The sequence below is a fragment of the Podarcis erhardii genome (assembly GCF_964252035.2).
Source record: "Podarcis erhardii genome assembly, chromosome: 5".
Lineage (NCBI taxonomy): Eukaryota > Metazoa > Chordata > Lepidosauria > Squamata > Lacertidae > Podarcis > Podarcis erhardii.
The window spans coordinates 4,805,597-4,826,690 of record NC_138509.1 but is presented as its reverse complement, the minus strand read 5'-3'; the positions used below and the strand labels follow the sequence as shown (position 1 = coordinate 4,826,690).

Genomic DNA, 21,094 nt, shown 5'->3' with positions numbered 1-21,094 from the left:
AACAGTGAAACCAATTAGTTTTGAGGAGTTCTAGGCAATAAGTTCAAGTTGTTGTTGTTTTAAAAAAGCAATGCACATGACAACAAAATAGTTATTTCCAAAATCTCCTACCCTTGGTAAGCAGGGACATTCCAAGCAGCCGGAAGCCCTGTGCAGATGGTCAAAGTGTGTCGCATGCACAAGTGGGAGTAAGCAGATCAGGATTGTGCCCACCAGTCCATCCCTTCCCATGGCAAACCTCCACATGTTCAGAGTTTCTATGTGCAAAAGCCCCAACTCATACAGGTTCCGAACGTTTGGTCCATGCCCATTATTGTTCTAGGTTGCAGGCTGGAGCACAAGCACGTAGGCTCCTTGCAGAAAGGAGCCTGAATGCAGAAAGGTTGTGTCCAGTGAGGGATCTGCAAACCCCACCCCACCCCCCACCCCAGCTAGACACTCTGATTGTCTGCACTGGGCTACCGTTACTTTGAGGCCATCATACTTTTCCATTATTCATTTCCATTAATAATTTTCAATACAGCACAGGGGGGGGGGGAGAGAGATTTTCCTGCCCTGGGGAAGGTGTTGCTCTTTTCCAGCAGTGACTTAACCCATAGCTTCAGAAATCAGTGCTAGAGCAGTGTTTCCCAACCTTGGGTCCCCAGCTGTTTTTGGACTACAATTCCCATCATCCCTGACCAATGGTATTGCTAGCTAGGGATTATGGGAGTTGTAGTCCAAAACCAGCTGGGGACCCAAGGTTGGGAAACACTGCTCTAGAGCACAGTAGAAAAATAGCCCAGATTTGAAATTTGTTTCTATTGTTAGTTCTTCAGAATATGAAAGCTTTTAAAAACCAATGAGGCAGTGTTAACTAGCTAACTAACGAAGGAACAAAGGAACTAACTAACTAACTGGGGCAGTTACCGGTAACTTTACCACCACCAGACCTCTTCTTTTTTATGGTTTGAGGACCCCACCTATGGTTATTTAAAAAGGTAAAGGTACCCCTGCCTCTTCGGGCCAGTCTTGACAGACTCTGGGGTTGGTGCGCCCATCTCACTCAAGAGGCCGGGGGCCAGCGCTGTCCGGAGACACTTCCGGGTCACGTGGCCAGCGTGACAAAGCTGCATCTGGCGAGCCAGCGCAGCACACGGAATGCCGTTTACCTTCCCGCTGGTAAGCGATCCCTATTTATCTACTTGCACCCGGGGGTGCTTTCGAACTGCTAGGTTGGCAGGCGCTGGGACCGAGCAGCGGGAGCGCACCCCGCCGCGGGGATTCGAACCGCCGACCTTTCGATCGGCAAGCCCTAGGCGCTGAGGCTTTTACCCACAGCGCCACCCGCGTCCCGTCGCCACCCGCGTCCCGTTATTTAGCAACTTCCAAATTTGACTGGGCGAAGGTTGTGCATTTGCACCTTTCCCTGCAACACCAAAGTGACTATCTGAGAGGAGAGTTTTTTGTGGTTGCCAGAATGCATGGCTTGTGGCAACAGAATGTGCTGTCTTTGTACGCTATGCCTTTTTGCTACCACAACATGCGTAAGCTAGAGAAAATGGCGAAGTAGAGTTTTCAGGTCTAAGCTGCTTCAGATCTTATCTTGCCATGGTATCTTTATTCTCTGCCTCAAAGCCACACACGTCTGTGATGGCGGGAAAATAATACCATTTGAAAGTGGTTCTGTGAGGTTTACTCAGAAATTGCATGTAGAAAACTGAGCACTTAGAAAAAGTGCACCATATACAAAGCACTTCTGACACTTAAAATAGCTTAAAAAAATCTCAGCCTTAATTGTTATAAATAATGCATTGCTTTCCGCACTCAAATTCAGTTAACATATGTGTTTATATAGCTTACTTTTTTCAATAGGAATATAGTTTATTGAAAATCTATCAGTCCATCTAGCTTCTGCTGTGAATGTCTAAAATTTGGCAAAGAAGTAGGACCTTCCACAAAATGCTACACAGCATTGGAACAGGAGGGCTCCTGTTTATGATTCTAGCTGCTGGATGGCTTTGAGACATTTTTATTGCCTAGGCTTTTTATGTTTTGTACTTCTGAAAACATTGAGGTCTCCCAAGGATGTTGATACCCACTTGTTTCTCAGTGGCAATGTTTTGGCTCCAAATTTGTCATCACATACTTCCTCAGTGATATTAGCGGGAGTAAGGGCAACATGCACGTGAGACTGCTGACAATCTTTGATGGGTCTGAGTGTCTGAAAATGTTTATTTCCCCATCTACTTATGGTTGGATACAAACTATTGAATGCTAACTATTATGTTTAGGTGACTGTATTATCACCCAGTGCATCTTTGGACATTAGCAATATTGTTTTAGGTCTGTCAGGTACCATAAGAATGTGCATTCAGTGAATTTTGGACATTGTACTGGAACATATTTTCAGGGTTTGGTGTGTGCACACTGCTTATTAGATGGAAGGAGCTGGCCAAGGCAGCACCTTTCCCAATGATGGCCACAGCAGGGACCCACACCCCACACCTTTGCCATCCTTGTGTCATGGGTTTCAAGATGCTGGGAAACATAGGAACTTGGTTTGTCAGGAAGCAGAGGCCTCTAAGGGCCCAGTCCTGATCCATTTTTGACCAGAGGTTTGATGGTCTAAGTCTAAGTCTAAGAAAAGCTTCCCAAATCCTGATTTAAAATCAAGGTTTGACAGTGTCTGCTGCCCTCTCTGCTATCCCATTTTTGAAATAGATTAGGCTTAGAGATTATGATTTTCCCAGAGACCATCTACTTAATTACAGCTAAGTGAGAACTTGAAGTCAGGCATTCAGAAACTCAATCCACTGGATCTCCTATCTGTGCCTCCATCACAACAGATTCAGAGGAGGGGGAGTCACACAGCAGCTGCTTACAAACCTAATGTGTTGCAGCCACACGTTGGGTCCAGCCACATGGTTAAGCCCAACAATACCTTTACTCCACATTGAAAGATTCTCAAGTGGCTGCAGAGGTTGGTAATACTGGGCCCCTGTGGTATATTGGACCATTGGATTTAGCTGTGTGAAACCAAGGTTCAAATCCTTATCTGGCTATGGCCTTGGGCAAGTCTCCACCTCTTGGTATATCTGCCAGGCCACATACATTATTATAAGGCATCTTCATGCATTTGCATTAGTCTGTTAGTTCCAACTCCTGTACTGAAGGCACGAAGGAGGACAATTCCAGGAAGAAAGAGAAGTGGAAAGAACCTAAAGAAATCGGTGTGGCTGCATGTATAAGAAACAGAAGAAAGGCAAAATCACAAAGGAAGAGTATGCACGAGTAGCCAACAGTTGCAAGGAGAAGGTCAGGCAGGCCAAAGCTTAGGTTTGCAAGAGAGGTTAAAAATATAAATAAAAAAAGGGGGGTTTTGGTAATGTTTGAAGCAAGAGGAAGAACAAGCAGGTAGTAGGTTCCTTGCGTGCAGAAGGTGGAGAAATGCTATTGGGGGACAGAGAGACGGTGGAATGCCTCAACACCTACTTTGCTTCTGTCTTCACCCAAAAGTAAAGCAGTGCTCAACCTGGTGATAACAGAATAAGTGATTCAAGGAGGGAGGTGAAGCCCATGATAGGAGAAGAAATAGTAAGGGAACACCTAGCTACTTTAGAGGAATTCAAATCCCCAGGGTCTGATCAGCTACACCCAAGGGTACTAAAGGAGCTTGCAGATGTAATATCAGAGCCTTTGTCTATAATATTTGAGAATTATTGGAGAACAGATGAGGTCTCTGCAGACTGGAGGCAGGCAAATGTTTTCCCCTTCTTCAAAAGGGAAAAAGAAGGTCCAGGTAGCTACCAACTGGTCTGCTTGATGTCAATACCAGGTAAGGTCCTAGAACTTAGGAAAGAATGCTGTAATTACTAAGACCCAGCATGGGTTTCTCCAAAACAAGTGATGCCAGACAAATCTCATTTCTTTTCTCGATAAAGTCGTGGTGGATCAAAGGAAGTCTGTGGACGTAGTGTATCTTGATTTCAGTAAGGCTTTTGACCCAGGACCCCATGATATTCTTGCAGAGAAGCTGGTAAAATGTGGGCTGGATGAGATTAACTGTTAGGTGGATTTGTAGCTGGTTGGCCGACTGAACCCAGAATGTTCACTTAATGGTTCCTTGTCAGCCTGTAAAAAAAGTGACAAGTGGATGCCACAGGATTCTGTCCTAGGCCCGTTGTTGTTCAACGTCTTTATAAATGACTTGGATGAAGTTACTGGTGGGATGCTCAGCAAATTTGCAGATGACACCAAACTGGGAAGGTTAGCTAATGCCACAGAAGACAGAAATGGGCCCAAACTAACAACATGAATTCCAATAGAGACAAATGTAAGGTTCTGCATGTAGGCAGGAATAACCAGATGCACAAATATAAGATGGGGAACACCTAGCTTGTCAGTAGTACATGTGAATGTACTAGATACTTAGTAGAGCACAAGCTTAACATGAGTCAACCCCGTGATGCAGCAGGAAAAAAAGGTAAGGCTATGTTAGGCTGCATCAGAAATAGTTTCTCAATCAAGGGAAGTAATAGTACTGATCTATTCTGCCTTGGTCAGACCACACCCGGAGTCCTGTGTCCAGTTCTGGGTACCACAATTTAAGAAGGATATTGACAAGCTGGAATGTGTACAAAAGAGGGCAACCAAGATGATCAAGGGTCTGGAAACCAAGCCTTATGAGGAACAGTTCAGGGAATTTGGTATGTTTAGCCTAGAGGAGACTTAGAGGAGATATGGTAGCCACCTTCAAATACTTAAAGGACTGCCATGTGGAAGATGAAACAAGCTTGTTTTCTACTGCTCTGGAGGCTAGGACCCAAACCGATGGATTAAAGCTAAAAGAAAGGAGATTCCAACTAAACATCAGGAAGAACTTTCTGACTGTAAGAGTTGTTCCGCAGTGGAACAGACTCCCAAGAGACTCTTTCCTTGGAGGTTTTCAAGCAGAGGTTGGATGGCCACCTGTTATGAGTGATCTAGTTGAGTTTCCTGCATTGCAGGGGGTTCAACTAGATGACCCTTGGGGTCCCTCCAACTCTACAATTCTATGATTCTAGATCTCTAGTAATGCAAATATTCCAGACTCTTTGCAGGCGCAGGTTTTCTCATCACTGCAGTGGGGAACACTATGTTTGTGTTGCGTCTCCCCACCTCAAAACTCTTTAAGAAACAGCTGCTAAGGACAGCATCTGGAATCCTAATACAGTCAATTGATAGAAAAATTCTCCATGTCCATCACATATATGCTCCAGTTCCATGGCAATAAAACACACCATGGTGCATGTTTCTCAGGGCTTACCCTATTCAATTCACTATATCAGAGCTTTCCAAACTTTTCATGTTGGTGACACGGTAATTTAGTTTTACTAGCAAACTGGAGTTTAAACTAATCCCTTATAAGAAATATGGACATATGCATAACAAAATGAATGGAGACACACCTACACACTGCAGCCAACAAACTAACGTTGGAAAGCTCTGCACTATATGTCTGTGAGTTCCATGTTGGGTCTATCAACCACAGTTCCAGTTATGCCACCCAAACTTGAATACAATATGCATACATGAGGGAATGCAGAACCTTTGCAAAGCCTTCGGGCTGCACTGTGGAGACCGAAAAAAGTAGCAAAGTGGGTCAACCAGGGTCAGATAACCAATGTTTTTAGTTACATTTTTTATGGGGTCTGCATAACTCCTGCACCAATATTCAAAGGGGTTATTAGACAGACTGATGCACAGAATTTCCCTAATAGTGTTCATCCATTCCTACTTCATTTTTACTAAAAACAACGACCCTCAAATGGCAATCTGAAACAACTTCCTCCAATATTTATCAGTTCTATTTAACACCAGAGAATTAAGAAATGGATACAAGTTTCTTCACCCATCGAATCAACATGTGGTTGTACAGCATGCCTGTTAAATACATTGAATAATTCCATACATGCCGCCTCTGATTACGAGATGGGCAGGAAATACTTAACACAAACCCACAGGTCAATGAAATGAAATGGATTCCTTGATTTTTATAAAAAAAACAGCAATGTGGAAATTAAGGCATGTTGGGTAGTTAAGATTTAGTCTGCATCTACCTACATTTGCAGTCCTTCTGGTTTTTGGCAAGTTCAAAGCCAGGCCTACATTCACAGGCAACCCCACCTTTGGGTGTCTCTCGGCAGATATGTGCGCACCCATGATCTTTGTTCATACAGTTCATACCCTCTGGAGAAAGAGAAAGAGAGAGAAAATGCACAAATTCTGAAAACAATCCAGATGACAACAAATTCTATACATATTTATTGCAGAAATACCCCTTGCGCTGAGGGGAGCTCATTTCGGCTTTTACAAGTTATAATAATAATATAATAATTATTTATTATTTATACCCCGTCCATCTGGCTGAGTTTCCCCAGCCACTCTGGGCAGCTCCCAATCAAATGTTAAAAACAGTACAGCATTAAATATTAAAAACTTCCCTGAACAGGGCTTGGAAACGTACTGCGAGCCAATGCTCAGGCCACTCCCAGTCACCAGTCTAACTGCCGCATTCTGGATTAGTTGTAGTTTCCGGGTCACCTTCAAAGGTAGCCCCACGTAGAACGCATTGCAGTAGTCCAAGCAGGAGATAACCAGAGCATGCACCACTCTGGCGAGACAGTCTGCAGGCAGGTAGGGTCTCAGCCTGCATACCAGATGGAGCTAGACACAGAATTGACCTGCGCCTCCATGGACAGCTGTGAGACCAGAATGACCCCCAGGCTGCGCACCTGGTCCTTCAGGGGCACAGTTACCCCATTCAGAACCAGGGAATCCCCCACACCCACCCGTCCCCTGTCCCCCCAAAACAGTACTTCTGTCTTGTCAGGATTCAACTTCAATCTGTTAGCCGCCATCCATCAAGCTACTGCTTGAAACATGCAGAATCAGACTAGAGACCACAGTGGGACATAAAAGATAACCAGGTGTACTATATAGAGCCTATATGTTCCCATTCCTAGTTGTGCTAGGAAGACGGGACTGATGTGAATCACAAATAATGAGAACTGTTTACGGAATAACTGGAGCAAAATTAAGCCTGGGGGTTTAACTGTAAGATGCCGGAAATGAACCAGAGGAACAAATCTTATTTGCTGAATCTTGCCACTGACATCAGAGAAACAAATTGTGTTCCTGAGAACATCAGACGCCAAGGAAAAAACCACCCAGTGTTTTGGTGCTCAGCAGTTTGGTGAGATGAAAATTCTGTTCCTCAGAATTTTATATTCATATTGTCCACATATTCACCTTTTTCTGAGTCTGTTTGTCTCCAATTGTTTTTCTTACCTGCTTCTTCTTCGGTCTTCCTGAATTAGTTACATGGACAGTCCCCCTTAATCAGGGACCTGTGGGTGGGTGATGTCATAATGCTATAAAGCCAATTAGATTTGCCTGCATCAGGGGGTCCCCAACCAGGTGCCCGTAGATGTCATGGCGCCCAGGTCTAGTGGTGCCCCTGAGCAGGTACTCCAGACTCTTCCTGTTTCTTTCTTTAAAAAAGTAAGTTTCTAGCCCTCTAGAAAGGACGCTATGGGGCAAAATGTACAGGTACCTTCTAGGTGATTTGTGTGGAATGAGATTGGTGTTTCTCAGTACATTTTTCATCATACTAAGGAATGCTCTCTGCTGTTATTAGGGAGGGATGGAGGAGTTCCATAACTGGGACCAGAAGGACACACTTCACTCCCCATGATAAACATAAGGTTAACAGGAGTGGCTGTCTCTCTAATTTTGTGATATGCCACACCCCTCCATGGCACTCATTTTGTGACCGTCACCACCAGCGCTTTCTCAAATTTCAAAATGTGCCCCCAAAGTCCTGGCTACAGGATTGAGTGTGACTGACGGCAATGTTAGTAAGTACATGGGAATGTTTGCAAGTCCTCAGAAACCTCTAAAAGGGGGTGGAGGTGGGAATCACATTGCTGAAAATGGTGAACCCTGTACGGTCAGTCCTTGTTAGGAACCCAGGAAACTGATTTATACCGAGATCAGCTTCTAATCCTTGCTGTCCTGTCTTGGACCTGGGACCTTTGGCATGCAAATCACATCTTCTACCACTGGGAGATGAAAGTACAGTGGTACCTCTGGTTAAGTACTTAATTCATTCTGAAGGTCCGTACTTAACCTGAAACTGTTCTTAACCTGAAGCACCACTTTAGCTAATGGGGCCTCCTCCTGCTGCTGCCGCGCCGCCGGAGCACGATTTCTGTTCTCATCCTGAAGCAAAGTTCTTAACCTGAAGCACTATTTCTGGGTTAGCGGAGTCTGTAACCTGAAGCATCTGTAACCTGAAGCGTCTGTAACCCGAGGTACCACTGTACATGCAGTATAGACTCAGGTGCTTAATTTTCAACCTAAGTCCATTTAGAAGTTTTTTATGTAGTGCTCCTGAAAGCTAATGTCCCGGAGGTGGGCATGTTTGCCAAGAAGCAAGTCATACTGAGTTCGGCTGAACTTACTCCCAAATAATTGTGCACAGGATTGTGCCCTTAGGAGCAATTGTTAGCGGCATAACAAGATTAGAATGCCAAAAATGACTGGATGTCCTCTCCATTTTGCCTCATGACTGTTGGTTTTACTGTTGGTTGCAGTAGTCAGTTCTCAGATATCTACCAAGGTGTGTTTGGTTGTTGTTCTTTTGGGTAAGGATATGTTTATGTCTTTTTTAACCACTGCTGCCTCTCCCCACCCTCACCCCTGCCACCATTTTTTCACTTAGTATCGTAATGGGATGTACGTAGAATGTAAAAGATGCTGGAATCTTCTCTGCCCTAAACCAGTATGTAAATCTTGAGAAAAGCAAAGTTCACAAGTGCATTTTAAAGGGGCACAATCTGTTTGTGCTTAAAAGAAAGCTGCTCTCCCCCACCCCTCACATTTGTGGGTCTGGAATAACAATGCCAGAATGTTTATTTCTAAAGGACTGTTGTCATGGCAATTCCACCGAGAACATAGTTTTTTTTCCCCTGCAACCTCCTTTAAAACACATAAGGAACCTAGCAGCATCAGAGCTCTCAAGAAAGGACAATTACCTTTTATCGCTCAACAGCAGAGAAGGAGGGTTTCTTTTTTAACCTCCTCAGTAGAAAATTATGTTGAAAGGAATAATAAAAGCCCATTTCAAGAAGCACCCAGAAGCCTATTAGTGACAAAGGCTCCCTCCCCTCCCTTCCCATGAATAATTACAGCTCTTCAAGAAGAAATCAGCCCAGGCTAAGGGCCCTTTGTCAGCCTTAGACAGTAAAACAAACATTTGACTATACAAGGATTTCCCTTTCATGTACCTGTCCAGGAGGCAGAAAGAAAAGGGGGGGGGGGCAAGTAAAACTTCAGAGTGCCTGAAAGAGAGAGAAAATCCAGAGCAACATCTGCTGCAATTACATTTTTTAAAACCCAGGACACTTTAAATAAAACACTCATATCAAAGCCATGATGCTAGTTGCAAAATACATCTCGGAACAAGCAGGTACACCATGCTTGTATGTGGTTTAAATGAAGATGTGAGATTTTTTTAAAGAGGATTTTATACAGAACAGATGAAAAAAAGCGAATTACAACAGAAGATATGCAACTGCACTTGTGTTATTTTCATTAACATTTCAAAGAAACTTAGTAGTTAGAACTGACTTGTTCTGGGAATCACAAGGTTAGGGATGAAATGGCAAAGATCCTGGCATATGCTGATTCCTTCATGGGATTTCCCCTTTTCAGACTTTACACACCAGGTGCCTTAACCACAAATTAATTACTCATTATTATTAAATTTTTGCCGCCCTTTTGGCCAGTCAGTAAATCTCACTATGGTAGTGAACAGTTAGTGCTTTATCGTAACATTGCTTATTGCAAGAACTCTTTAAGATATATAATTACAATTTTGATTTATAGTCCAACATATGCAGTTGATCTGACGGAGCATAGTGTCAAAGAAACAGAGCTAAGCATCAGGAAGTTTCAGATTTTAAAACTGCCATAAACTCACAAGGTGATGTTAGGTAAGCATCAGCCCCTTTCATCTGCAGAAAGGTGATAAAAAACTGACCTACTTTGCAGGGTTGTCAAAAAGATTGCAGCAAGACAATGCACGTGAAGCAATGCAAATGTGCTATTATTCTACTCTGTCACTATCCACTAGCTCAACCAAGCACAGTTTAATTTAAGAGTTTGTGAAAGCTCCACATGGAAAGATAAACACGGGCCAAATCTTTCTACCAAATTATACCGGCTCCTCCACCATGCGAACAGCAGCAGGGCTAACGTCAGACCCAACACACCCTGTCAACAATGGGATGACTTATTGCTTAACTTCACCCCTCAAAATGTCCCCTGCCCAAGCAACTATTGGAATTCATTATGTAATCTTGCAATCCAGTGCTAAAGTTTGCAAAGGGCAACTGCACTGGCCTATACAAGCTGGAAAGAACATGGTGGGCAAACAGCAGGTGTCGGTGTGAGAGAGAAGAAAACCACAGAGTTATTTTTATTTCTGACTAATTAATCTGATTCCTTCATACTTACAATCAAGTCACATCCGACGGTGGATTTGAAATTGTTTTCCTGAATAGAATATTACTGTTTCCAAGTGCTAAACACATTATGCACAGTTAAGCTAAAATACTGGTGTGCAGCTGAATCTGTTTTAAATGTCTGTATAAGGTTTACCAAAAGAACATATGCGAAACATTTCGAATGCTGAAAGCATGCAGTCACCCTTGGGCGAGGACATGCTACTTCCTAATTACAGCTATGCTAAAATCTTGGATTTCTCCATCGCTTTCTATGGGTAATTTTCCTTTCTGCCTTGGGGACAAAAAAAAAGGGGGGGGGGAGTGAAAATGTACTAGAATTTGAAAAGATCATCTGAGTTCATCCATTTGAATGACAATACCTTAAATGTTATTGAGTGGAATCTGAAGAAAAGGGTAAAGGGGAGGTAGGAAGAAAGAGGAAATTGAACTACCCTAGCACTAATAAATTATAATGTCCCTGCAGGGGACAGATTAGGGTGGGAGTGATGAGCGCCAGTAAGTTAATTCTGCTTATGGTATAATACATAAAATAGTAATGAACCTCAGAATTCCTGACTAAGGACCTCTATTCACAGTTTACTTTTTAAAGACATACAACTGGTGTATTAAGGATATGCCTAAAATGTGAAGTGGGAACGTGGACAAATTTGTGTTTGAAAACACATATTGTACAAGTACATTTATCAGAAAGCTTGGATTTAAAGTGGCACCCTGCTGAGTGCACACTCCGTTTCAAATTCAAGTTTCTTGCTGTGCAGTGCATGAAAAAACTCAGTGTAAGAAGACTGGATCTGCAGCTCTTAAACCTCACTTTCTGCAATGCCAATAAAGAGGGATACATTGACTTTTAAATCCAATTTGCTGGTAATCCATATCCATAAATATTTATACTATACCAGGAATTTTGCTCAACAATTATTATATTAGTCCAGCCAAAGAAGAAAGCAGAGTGCTTATTTTAGGCTGTCTATGTTTACTGATTTGGAAGAACCAGCCTTATATGTGTGCTCATTTGTTCTGCCAAGAAAACGAAGATTAAAGGCCAACATTTTGGGTGCCAGAAGTCAGCAAAATTGGAATGGCACGTAACTTCCCTCGCCATGAGACTTGGCAGGAAGCAGATCCCAGACCCGCTGACCCTTTATAAAATGGCTGAAATTCTTTGGAGTAGCTGTTTGCAGAACCTTGTTGAGATCAACCAAGGGCCAAATGATGTTAGAGCAGCAGATCCACGCATTCAAGGAGATATAATAATAATAATTACTTTATTATTTATACACCGCCCATCTGGCTGGGTTTCCCCATCCATTTTTAACGGCAAGGGGAACCCAGTTGAGGACTGTGAACATTCTCCTGCTCCTGAAGCTTACCCCACTCAGGCAAATTTCTTTTAGCTAAGCTCTGATAAGAGATGTATCACTTGGCTCAGGAAAATGCAGGGGAAACAGGGACATTCTGGGATCAAATCAGAAGCTGGGATGACTTTTGTAAATTCAGGACTGTCCCTGGAAAATCAGGACTCTTAGAAGGTACAGTGGTACCTGTGGTTGCGAAAGGGATCCGTTCCAGAGCCCCGTTCGCAACATGAGCAGAACGCAACCCGCGTTGGCGCATGTGCAGGTCGTGATTCACCGCTTCTGCGCATGACATCATTTTGAGCATCTGCGTGAGCGGTGAAACCCGGAAGTAACCCTTTCTGGTACTTCCGGGTAGCCGCGGGACACAACCTGAAAAGATTTAACCTGAAGCAAACGTAACAAGAGCTTTGACTGTATTAGGGGATTAGATTTGCAGAGACGTGCTAAACAATAAACAGGACTGTGTTATCTCAACTTTAGGTTTGCCATATTTCAAACAGTGAACAAGTTGTTGAGAGTTTCTGTGAGATTTTTGGGCAAAATCGACCAAAAAACACAAACACCACATTTGGGGGCTATTTTGATGGGGAAACGGCAGAAACGGCACTGCTTCCATGGGCTGCCATACGTCCATGCTTCTGCGCATGCGCGTGGTGTCATTTTGAGCGTCTGCGCATGTGGCGACACCCGGAAGTAACCCATTCTGTTACTTCCGGGTCGCCACAGGACGCAACCTGAAAAGATTTAACCTGAAGCAAACGTAACAAGAGATATGACTGTATGTGTCTGCAGGCATTGTGTTGGTGACCCCTGGTCTAGCACGTATGAATACTGAATGTTCAATCACAACAGTCCATTATTTATTAAATAGGTAACACGTCGGGCTACAGCAGACCCTAAAGGCAGTTCACAATTCAATCCATTTGAAATAATTTTTAATAAACAACACAATTCGGACCCACAAAGAAAAACATCAGTAAATAAAATAGTTGCAGACAAGAGGCAGGTTCTTCTGTTTTTTGCTTCCTTGCCCACTCCTTCTTGGCCTTCCCCCCAATGCCCATTTTCATAGAGCATGCAGGCAATGTTCGCAGTGTCTAGACTCCCAGTGAATTCTCTTTTTCTTGGAGGGGGGTGTTCTTCCATTCAAAGCTGCCAGTGGATAAAATTAATTACCCCAAAAGATAACTATGTATCTGACTTCAAAAATTCAAAACTGAGAATGTAGTTATCTGATGCTCATACTTGTCTAATGTAAACATTATTATTATTTACTGAATTTATATACCGCTCTGTATCTGGAGGTCTCAGGGCGGTTCACAGAAAAGATCTGGGTAAGCATCTTAGAAGAGTGCTTCAAAAGAATCTTTTTTTTTTAATGTAAAATTTATTGTTGTTTGGGGGGGGGGATATACACATTTTATATATAATTGCCCAGCTTTGTTTTGTTTTGTCCAGATGACATTCATAGTATTGCCCCATTCTGCAGTTGATGAGAAGGCCAAGTGACTAAAACATGTGATATTGTGGATGAAATCTAAGCCAATTCTCACACTAAACAGCTGCCTCCTGCTCCTCTAGCTGCAAATTGCTAATTGCTGTCTTGTAGCATCTCCGGCTGCTGAAACTCATAGGCCTTAATCATGCCAGTTTAATGGCATACATGGAAAAAGCTAGGTTTAGACTTTGCCAGGATTTGCGCATAAGAAAATTACTAATTTAGAAGCAGGGCTTCCTGATCCCAATTTCTGATTTCACCTGGGAGTTGAGAGAGTTGCATACGAGAGGAGTGAGGGTGGAAACACAGATTATAACAATCCATGCTGCTGCAGAAACTTACTCCATTCTCTGCCACCACCATGCTGTATTTCCCCAACTTCAACAACCAGTAGTAAGCAGCAGGGAGAAGAATCACTTGGCATGAAGACACAACTTTTCCTCCATTTTACCATGAAGGACTCAACAAAAGGCTTCTCTGTTTCGGGCAACAGTCCCATAGTTACCATTCCATGTAGTTTTGTTTTTATTGACTTGTACCTGCCTATCAATTGAATGATCAACAAGGTGAGATACAACAGAGTTAGCAAACAAAATGCACCCCGGATATTGTGTGTTTTTTTGAGGCAGTACATGCCGTACTGCCACCTCTTAACCCCACCATCTTGCTCCCGGCCCTTGCCCCCTCACCTGCTTGCCCCCTTCCCTCCAAACCTCTGCCATGTTCCTGCAGCTGCTGGCACGGCCTCCTAGAGGTGCTTTGGCAAGACTCTCACAATCACCACAACACTTTCCAGAAATGTAAAAAAGTCACACCAGAGCAGAGGAGCTTTGGCATGGCCCTTTTATGATCGCCAAAGCGCCTTCCTGGAAGGAGCCTTGGCAATCGCAAAAGGGATGCACCAAAGTGCCTTCGGGAGGCTGTGCCTGCAGCCACAGGAAGCGACTGGAGTCATGGTGAATTCTAGCACCTATTGTTCTTGAAAAAAAGAACACTGGCTACAACTCTCAAAAGGCACAGTCATCATAGCCAAAATTCAGGGTTGATGGGAATTATAGGTCACACTGTCTGGAAGGCAACACAATGGCTACCATTGAATTAAACAATATACAAATACAAAGCTATTACATAATAAAATACAAAGCAATGACATGGAAGAAGGTAGTACCCAGGGCACAGAAGCGGAAATCCTGCACTTACGTAGTAAAGATAAAACAAAATAAAAAAATTCCTTCCAGTAGCACCTTAAAGACCAACTAAGTTAGTTCTTGGTATGAGCTTTTGTGTGCATGCACACTTCTTCAGATACACACGAAAGCTCATACCAAGAACTAACTTAGTTGGTCTTTAAGGTGCTACTGGAAGGAATTTTTTTATTTTGTTTTGACTATGGCAGACCAACACGGCTACCTATCTGTAGTAAAGATAAACAAAAAACTTATTTACTGAAATCAGAATGGAGCATAAGAGAGAAACCACGGGGGGGGGGGGGAGAGAATTTAGAAGTACTTTCAGTGTTGAAAGTTTGCACTAGATATGGGTGACAGATCTGAAAAGGTTGCAAACAATTAGGCTAAACCAGTCGTCTCCATCTTCATGCCATCTAGGTGCTTAGGGCTACAACTCCCCTCACTGGGAAGAACACTGGGGAAGTTAAGTTGGCCGTTTAATGAAAGGGAAACTCAGAATAAACAACAAAAAATAATTACTCACACAGAATGACAGAAATTAGAGGAGATAATTGCAGGTGTAGGTCGTTGCTGCCTACAACTTTTTCCTATTTCTGACATTTCATATACAGTGGTACCTCAGGTTACATACGCTTCAGGTTACATATGCTTCAGGTTACAGACTCCGTTAACACAGAAATAGTACCTCGGGATAAGAACTTTGCTTCAGGATGAGAACAGAAATCGCGTAGCGGCAGTGGGAGGCCCCATTAGCTAAAGAGGTGCTTCAGGTTAAGAACAGTTTCAGGTTAAGAACGGACCTCCGGAACGAATTAAGTTCTTAACCCGAGGTACTACTGTGAAGTTTTTAAGTTTTTACTCAGGTCAGTGCAAATATCTAGCTATGGGGTTTCCTGCATTCTCTGTGGGAGATAAGTCCATGACATTATTCTCAATGCTGGAAAATATTCCATGATATTTAGCATAAGTCGTTCACAGCTCCTTGCTTTGTTCCGGGACACACACATCCACATCCACACATGCACACCCTGTCATGAACTGGCTGAATGCAGATGAGTGGCGGGAGGCAGCAACCAGGGGTCCCCCTAGGGAACTCCCAGAGGAAGAGGGCTCCAAGCCAGGGGATTGGTAGTGGGAAAATGATGAGTGGTCAGAGGGAAGGAGCAGACTGGGAAGAGGTGACAGGGTTTAGTGAGCAGGAAGAGGCTGTGGCAGAGAGCAGTTCAGACTCAGACTCTGAGGATGAAGCAGAGGGTGGAGGGGAAGGTGGTTGTGCACAGATGCATCATGAGACGGAAGATCCTGGGGAAAAGGAGTCTTAGTCACAGGGCACTTGTGAAGGCAGGGACCTTCAGTCCTCGCAACTGCATCACTGGGGCAAGACCTCCTAGAAAGAGTTGTTGAGACCACTAGGCCAGAGCAGTGATTGTTTCCTAGAATAAAGAGTTAACGTCACTGTCCTCAGGTGAGTTGTTGCTTTGTTGATGACCTACACCTGACTCCAACCCACCCATGCATTCACACCTTTTCAGAGTGATGCCGAGAACAGCTTGACCAAAGAACGTACTTCAACATGAAGGATGCTGTGCAGTGAAAGTATGGGCTGAAACTGATGGAGAGACCACTGTCAACTGCAAATTCACTTGGAGACCCAATCGCAAAGGAAAAGAGGTTGTTATGATAAATCACAATTGCTATACACCATTGCATGGTAATGTGTATATGTTTGCTTTGAATGGAGCTGAAAATATTAGAAATCTTGGCGCTTGTTTACAACTACATTCTAATCACTTAATGTATGGCCCATGTTGTGGTGACTTGAGATCATTATTGTTGGTTGGTTTATACCCCACCTTTTCCCCTGACAGGCACTCAAGACCGCTTACAGATAAAATAAAAACAGCAAAAAACATACAAGAAAAAACAATTAAAAAGCAATTAAACATTGATAGAATTTAATCTATCAATCTATCTAATAACTATTAAAAACATACAGTACTGTGTCTTTCTGGGTGGCAACACCCCTTCTGTGGAATTCCCTCCCTGAAAGAAGTCTGATTACCCCCCATATAGTTAATTTTCAAATGTCTACTAAAACAAGGTTGTGGGCTTTTGTGTTACAATTTTTGCCCAGGTCATTAAAAGTGCTATTAGTGTGCTGCTGTATACTGATATTATTTTAGTTGTACTGCTTCTTAAAATACATTTGAATTAGTATGTACAACTACTGTATTTTTTATTATGTTGCTTACTGCCCTGGGACCCATCAGGAGGAAAGCCAGTATATAAATTAACAACAATAATAGTAAGAGTAACAACAACAACAACAACCTGCTTGATAGTTTTGATAAAGATTTGAACACATGTGAATTATGGCCAAAGGTAACCAATTACTTGAATCTAAACTTAATCTGAGCCATCGTACAACCAAAGTACAAAATCTGATTTTACAATTTAACCCCCCTAAATTGGCCAGATCGAGATGCAGACCCCTAACTATTGCACCCCACCCTTTCTTCCACGGCAGCTTGAGAGCAAGGAGCATTTGGAAGGCCTGGCCTCTGCCTCCCTCACAACCCCCAGTTGGCTGCACTTGGCTGCGCTTAATGTCATAACAGCAAATCCCTCCAGCCCTCCCAACTTACCCATAGGATTTGCATCTATATTAACACTTCCTAATAGAAGAAGATTTTTCTTCATGTAATTTTTGCTTTTAGTTCATTAGCTTTTCAGAAGAAAGAACCACATTGTGCCCTCTGTCATGCGAGATGTTTTAATAGTCTATAAATGAAACTTTACTATTTATAGGATTAATGTGGCAGCAAACTGCGTAGGGTATCTGCTGTTCAGGGCTGCAGGTTTCAAGTCAAAGCAAATCATTCTGGCACAGCTGCTAATTTAACAGTGTGGTTTTGACACACAAGTACTTGGCTAGTTAATAACACAGACTGAATTATCATATTTACACGGAATGGTATTACGGGAAATCCTGTGCAATGAACTAATGGCCTGTAAGGTCTCTCTTAAAAAAAAAATTAAACAAAATCTATCCCTTGACAGGAAACAAAGAGGTTTCATTCATCCCAGTAGTAACTATTAGGATTCTCTTTAATTTCACAAAAAACAGTACAAGAGATTGCCACTTCTGTTGCACCCCTGTTCGCTAGAAAACAGTATGCCTACTCAGGGGTTCAGCCTAAAAGTGTGAGGGGACAAAGTATTTAGGCGGCAGGGATACACATCCAGTCCCCACGCCACCCCTACTTTTTCATGTGGAGTGTGAAGGTCTGAAGGGGGTTTCTAAAGATGTTTAACGGAGTTGCACTTAGAAGCCTTCGTGAGATCAGAAATCTTGCCTTATCAGGCTCCCAAACTGCAAGCATGTTGTTGTTGTTGTTTAGTCGTTTAGTCATGTCCGACTCTTCGTGACCCCATGGACCAGAGCACGCCAGGCACTCCTGTCTTCCACTGCCTCCTGCAGTTTGGTCAGACTCATGTTTGTAGCTTCGAGAACACTGTCCAGCCATCTCATCCTCTGTCGTCCCCTTCTCCTTGTGTCCTCCATCTTTCCCAACAGCATATGCCTGACTAAAACACCAGGAAGAACTTTCTGACAGTAAGAGGTGTTCGACAGTGGAATGGGCTCTCTCAGAAGATAGTGGACTCTCCTTCCTTGGTGGTTTTTAAGCAGAGCTTGGGAGGCCATCTGCCATGGATGCTTTAGCTGAGATTCCTGCATTACAGGGGGTTCGGCCAGATGACTCTCGGGGTGTCTTCCAACTCTACAATTCTATGAAGTGTGTTCAGCTTTAGATTTAAAAGTCCCCTTCCGATCTTCATATTCAAAATGCGAAGATCAAGTATGGTGATCAAATAGGTGAACTCCTCAGGTCCCAGCACACTTTGTGCTCTCGTGCCTCCATGCTGGGCTTCTGAAGGAGACCCATTTCCTGACTGATATTAAGGGAAGTCAAAATTGTTTCAACAAATACTTATTTGTTCACCTGTTCCAAAATGGTCACTAGATTTTGCTCTAAAGACTTTAAGAACCTTCTTCTCCCATACAAATCTGCCCCAAAATGAAGCTAAGCTTCAGGGGCCTGGCGCCATTTCCCCCAGGTGTCCTGGAGTTGAGTCGCTGTGATGGCCTTACCCCTAGTGGTGCCTGGACTCTGGAATGCGGTGACACCGAACATCCAGCAGGATCCACCCCTGCCCTTCTTTTTCAGGGCAATTAGGACTCATTTGTTTTAACAGACATATGGTTGCTAATCAACCTCTTTTAAAGTGTTTGTGGGAGGAGGTGGGGAGAGATGGGTCCAGAATTGGCCTCCACTGTCACTTACGGACTCATTGTTAAAACCCTGTTTATGGAAGACAATCTTACCTGGCTACAAGTGATCGCCAAAGAAGAAGAACAATTGTGTGGAGGGACTTGTGTGCGTTTTCTTGTTTTTATCACACATTTTGTATTTTCATATTGTATTTTTCTGTTATGAACCACCCTGAGATCTATGGATGAAGGGTAGTATACAAATTTAATAAATAAAAATAAAATGAATGAATGAAATCATTTTAAATAGATTTGTTGATATGTTCATTGTAGATGTATTTATGTGTTTTAGTATGCATTTGCATTTTAAGCCCTTCATAATTTACAGCCAGGGTACCTGGTGAATATAGCTCTGAGGTTAGCTTGGAGAGTGTTATTTCTAGCAACTAGTTACAGTGCTGCTGTTATCTGCTGCTTCTGTTTCTATTATTTCTTTGGGGGTGGGGGGGGGGGTTGTACGCAAATTTTATTCTATTGTTGCTGTTCTATTTTCATTGTGAAGCCAACCTATGAAAGTTTCTTTGTAATTAAATAAATATATAATATGATGTACATTTTACAGGTTTACATTATAACAATGTCTTTTTTAGGTAGCCTTTGTTATCTCATATAGAAGAGCAGCGTGAAAACTGCTCAATAAAAAAGGAACATTTGAAGTGAAATTGGAAGTTCCTTCTCATACAAAATATCTGAGGAATTTCAAGGAAACCAAATGAGTGCTGTTGATAAGCGTAATGACATTAAATACCTATTTAGGTAAACAGAGTACAAGAAGTATATTATTATACAGAATATCTCTATTGTTTACATGGCAGGATATTTTTTCCAAAAACCCAACTGACTCCAACACTGAGTCACTGTGCTTGTGCTGGTAGCTTAGACTGGCTTAGTGGGAGACGTTTTCTTTATGACTACATAAATCTTTTCCATTAAAATGAGAGTTATTTATGCATTGAACTACCTGTGCTTGCATCAGACCTGGTGGGCCAGGAGAAAGCCTTGCCAAGACCACAGACTAGCTCAGACCTCCAGGGGCTTCCAGTCAGCCGTAAGGAGTGGTTTAAGAATGTGGGTTTTTGAAGTTGGGTTGGGAGTCCCCCAGGGCCTTGCAGCTTATTTTAAAGAGAAAGTCCCGGCTACTTTTTACTATATGCTGACACCAATGGGAAAGGAGGAAATGCTCTGAATAATAGTACAAAACTTCATTTTTTGAAAGCCCTATTTTGCAGCATTTGACTGCACACCTAAACTGGGCTGAGAGTGCATAAAAAGCAGTATCTCAATTTCAACATGAACAGTGTATTGTGCTTGCAATATAATACAATAGGAGACATTGAAAAAGTCACGTTTATAAAATTCTGAGCAAATATTTGCACTAATGAAGGTTAAGGAGTTGGCAGTCCTGGGAACTGTATTCCTCTATTTATCCAGTCTAATTTCAATCCAGGCAGCTGGAGTGGAAGCTTCAGTCCATTGGCCTGGCAACACTTTCAACTCCGACCTCAACGGACCCTCTATAGGAGCAAAAAATAATTTATTCTTTATGCTCACTGGGCTCTGGTCTTCTTTCAAGCCATGGTGGCTAATTCCACAAAAATCACACATAGTGGCTTTATAACAGGATCTGCGGTCAACTTATATCTGATCTGAGACCACCTATGTCATTCCATTAAGACTATACATTGTACTTGAACATGACAAAAAAGGAGAGGGTTGTCTAATGATGCATTTATGTTGTTGTTGATGATTAATTTACATGCCACCCACTCTGGGCAGCTCCCAACAAAACATAGTGAAAACACAATACAACATCAAACCCTAAAATTTTCCCTGAATAGGGCTGCCTTCAGATGTCTTTTAAAAACCACATAGCATTCCACAGGGTGGACACTGTGGCAAGAAGGCCCTGTGCCTGGTTCCCTGTAGCTTTGCTTCTCGCAGTGAGGGAACTGCCAGAAGGCCCCCAGAGTTGGACTTCAGGGTCCAGGCTGGATGATGGGGGTGGAGACGCTCCTTCAGGTCTACTGGGCAGAAGCCATTCAGGGCTTTAAAGGTCAGCACCAACACTTTGAATTGTGCTCGGAAACGTACTGGGAGCCAATCTAATAATGTTAAGAGCCAATAATGTTATAATAATATACTGGGTGTCAGTAATGTTAAGC

At 42.8% G+C, this 21,094-nt stretch overlaps 1 protein-coding gene across 4 annotated transcripts in view; it reads right to left on the bottom strand.

The window, feature by feature from the left end:
* SCUBE1 (signal peptide, CUB domain and EGF like domain containing 1) overlaps positions 1-21,094 on the bottom strand; it is a 194,978-nt gene that overhangs the window by 90,637 nt on the left and 83,247 nt on the right. For all 4 annotated transcript variants that reach the window (XM_081860942.1, XM_081860943.1, XM_081860944.1 and 1 more), the window contains one exon: positions 6,085-6,210. In XM_081860942.1, the coding sequence (XP_081717068.1) occupies positions 6,085-6,210 (126 nt within the window). The remainder of the gene's footprint in view (positions 1-6,084; positions 6,211-21,094) is intronic.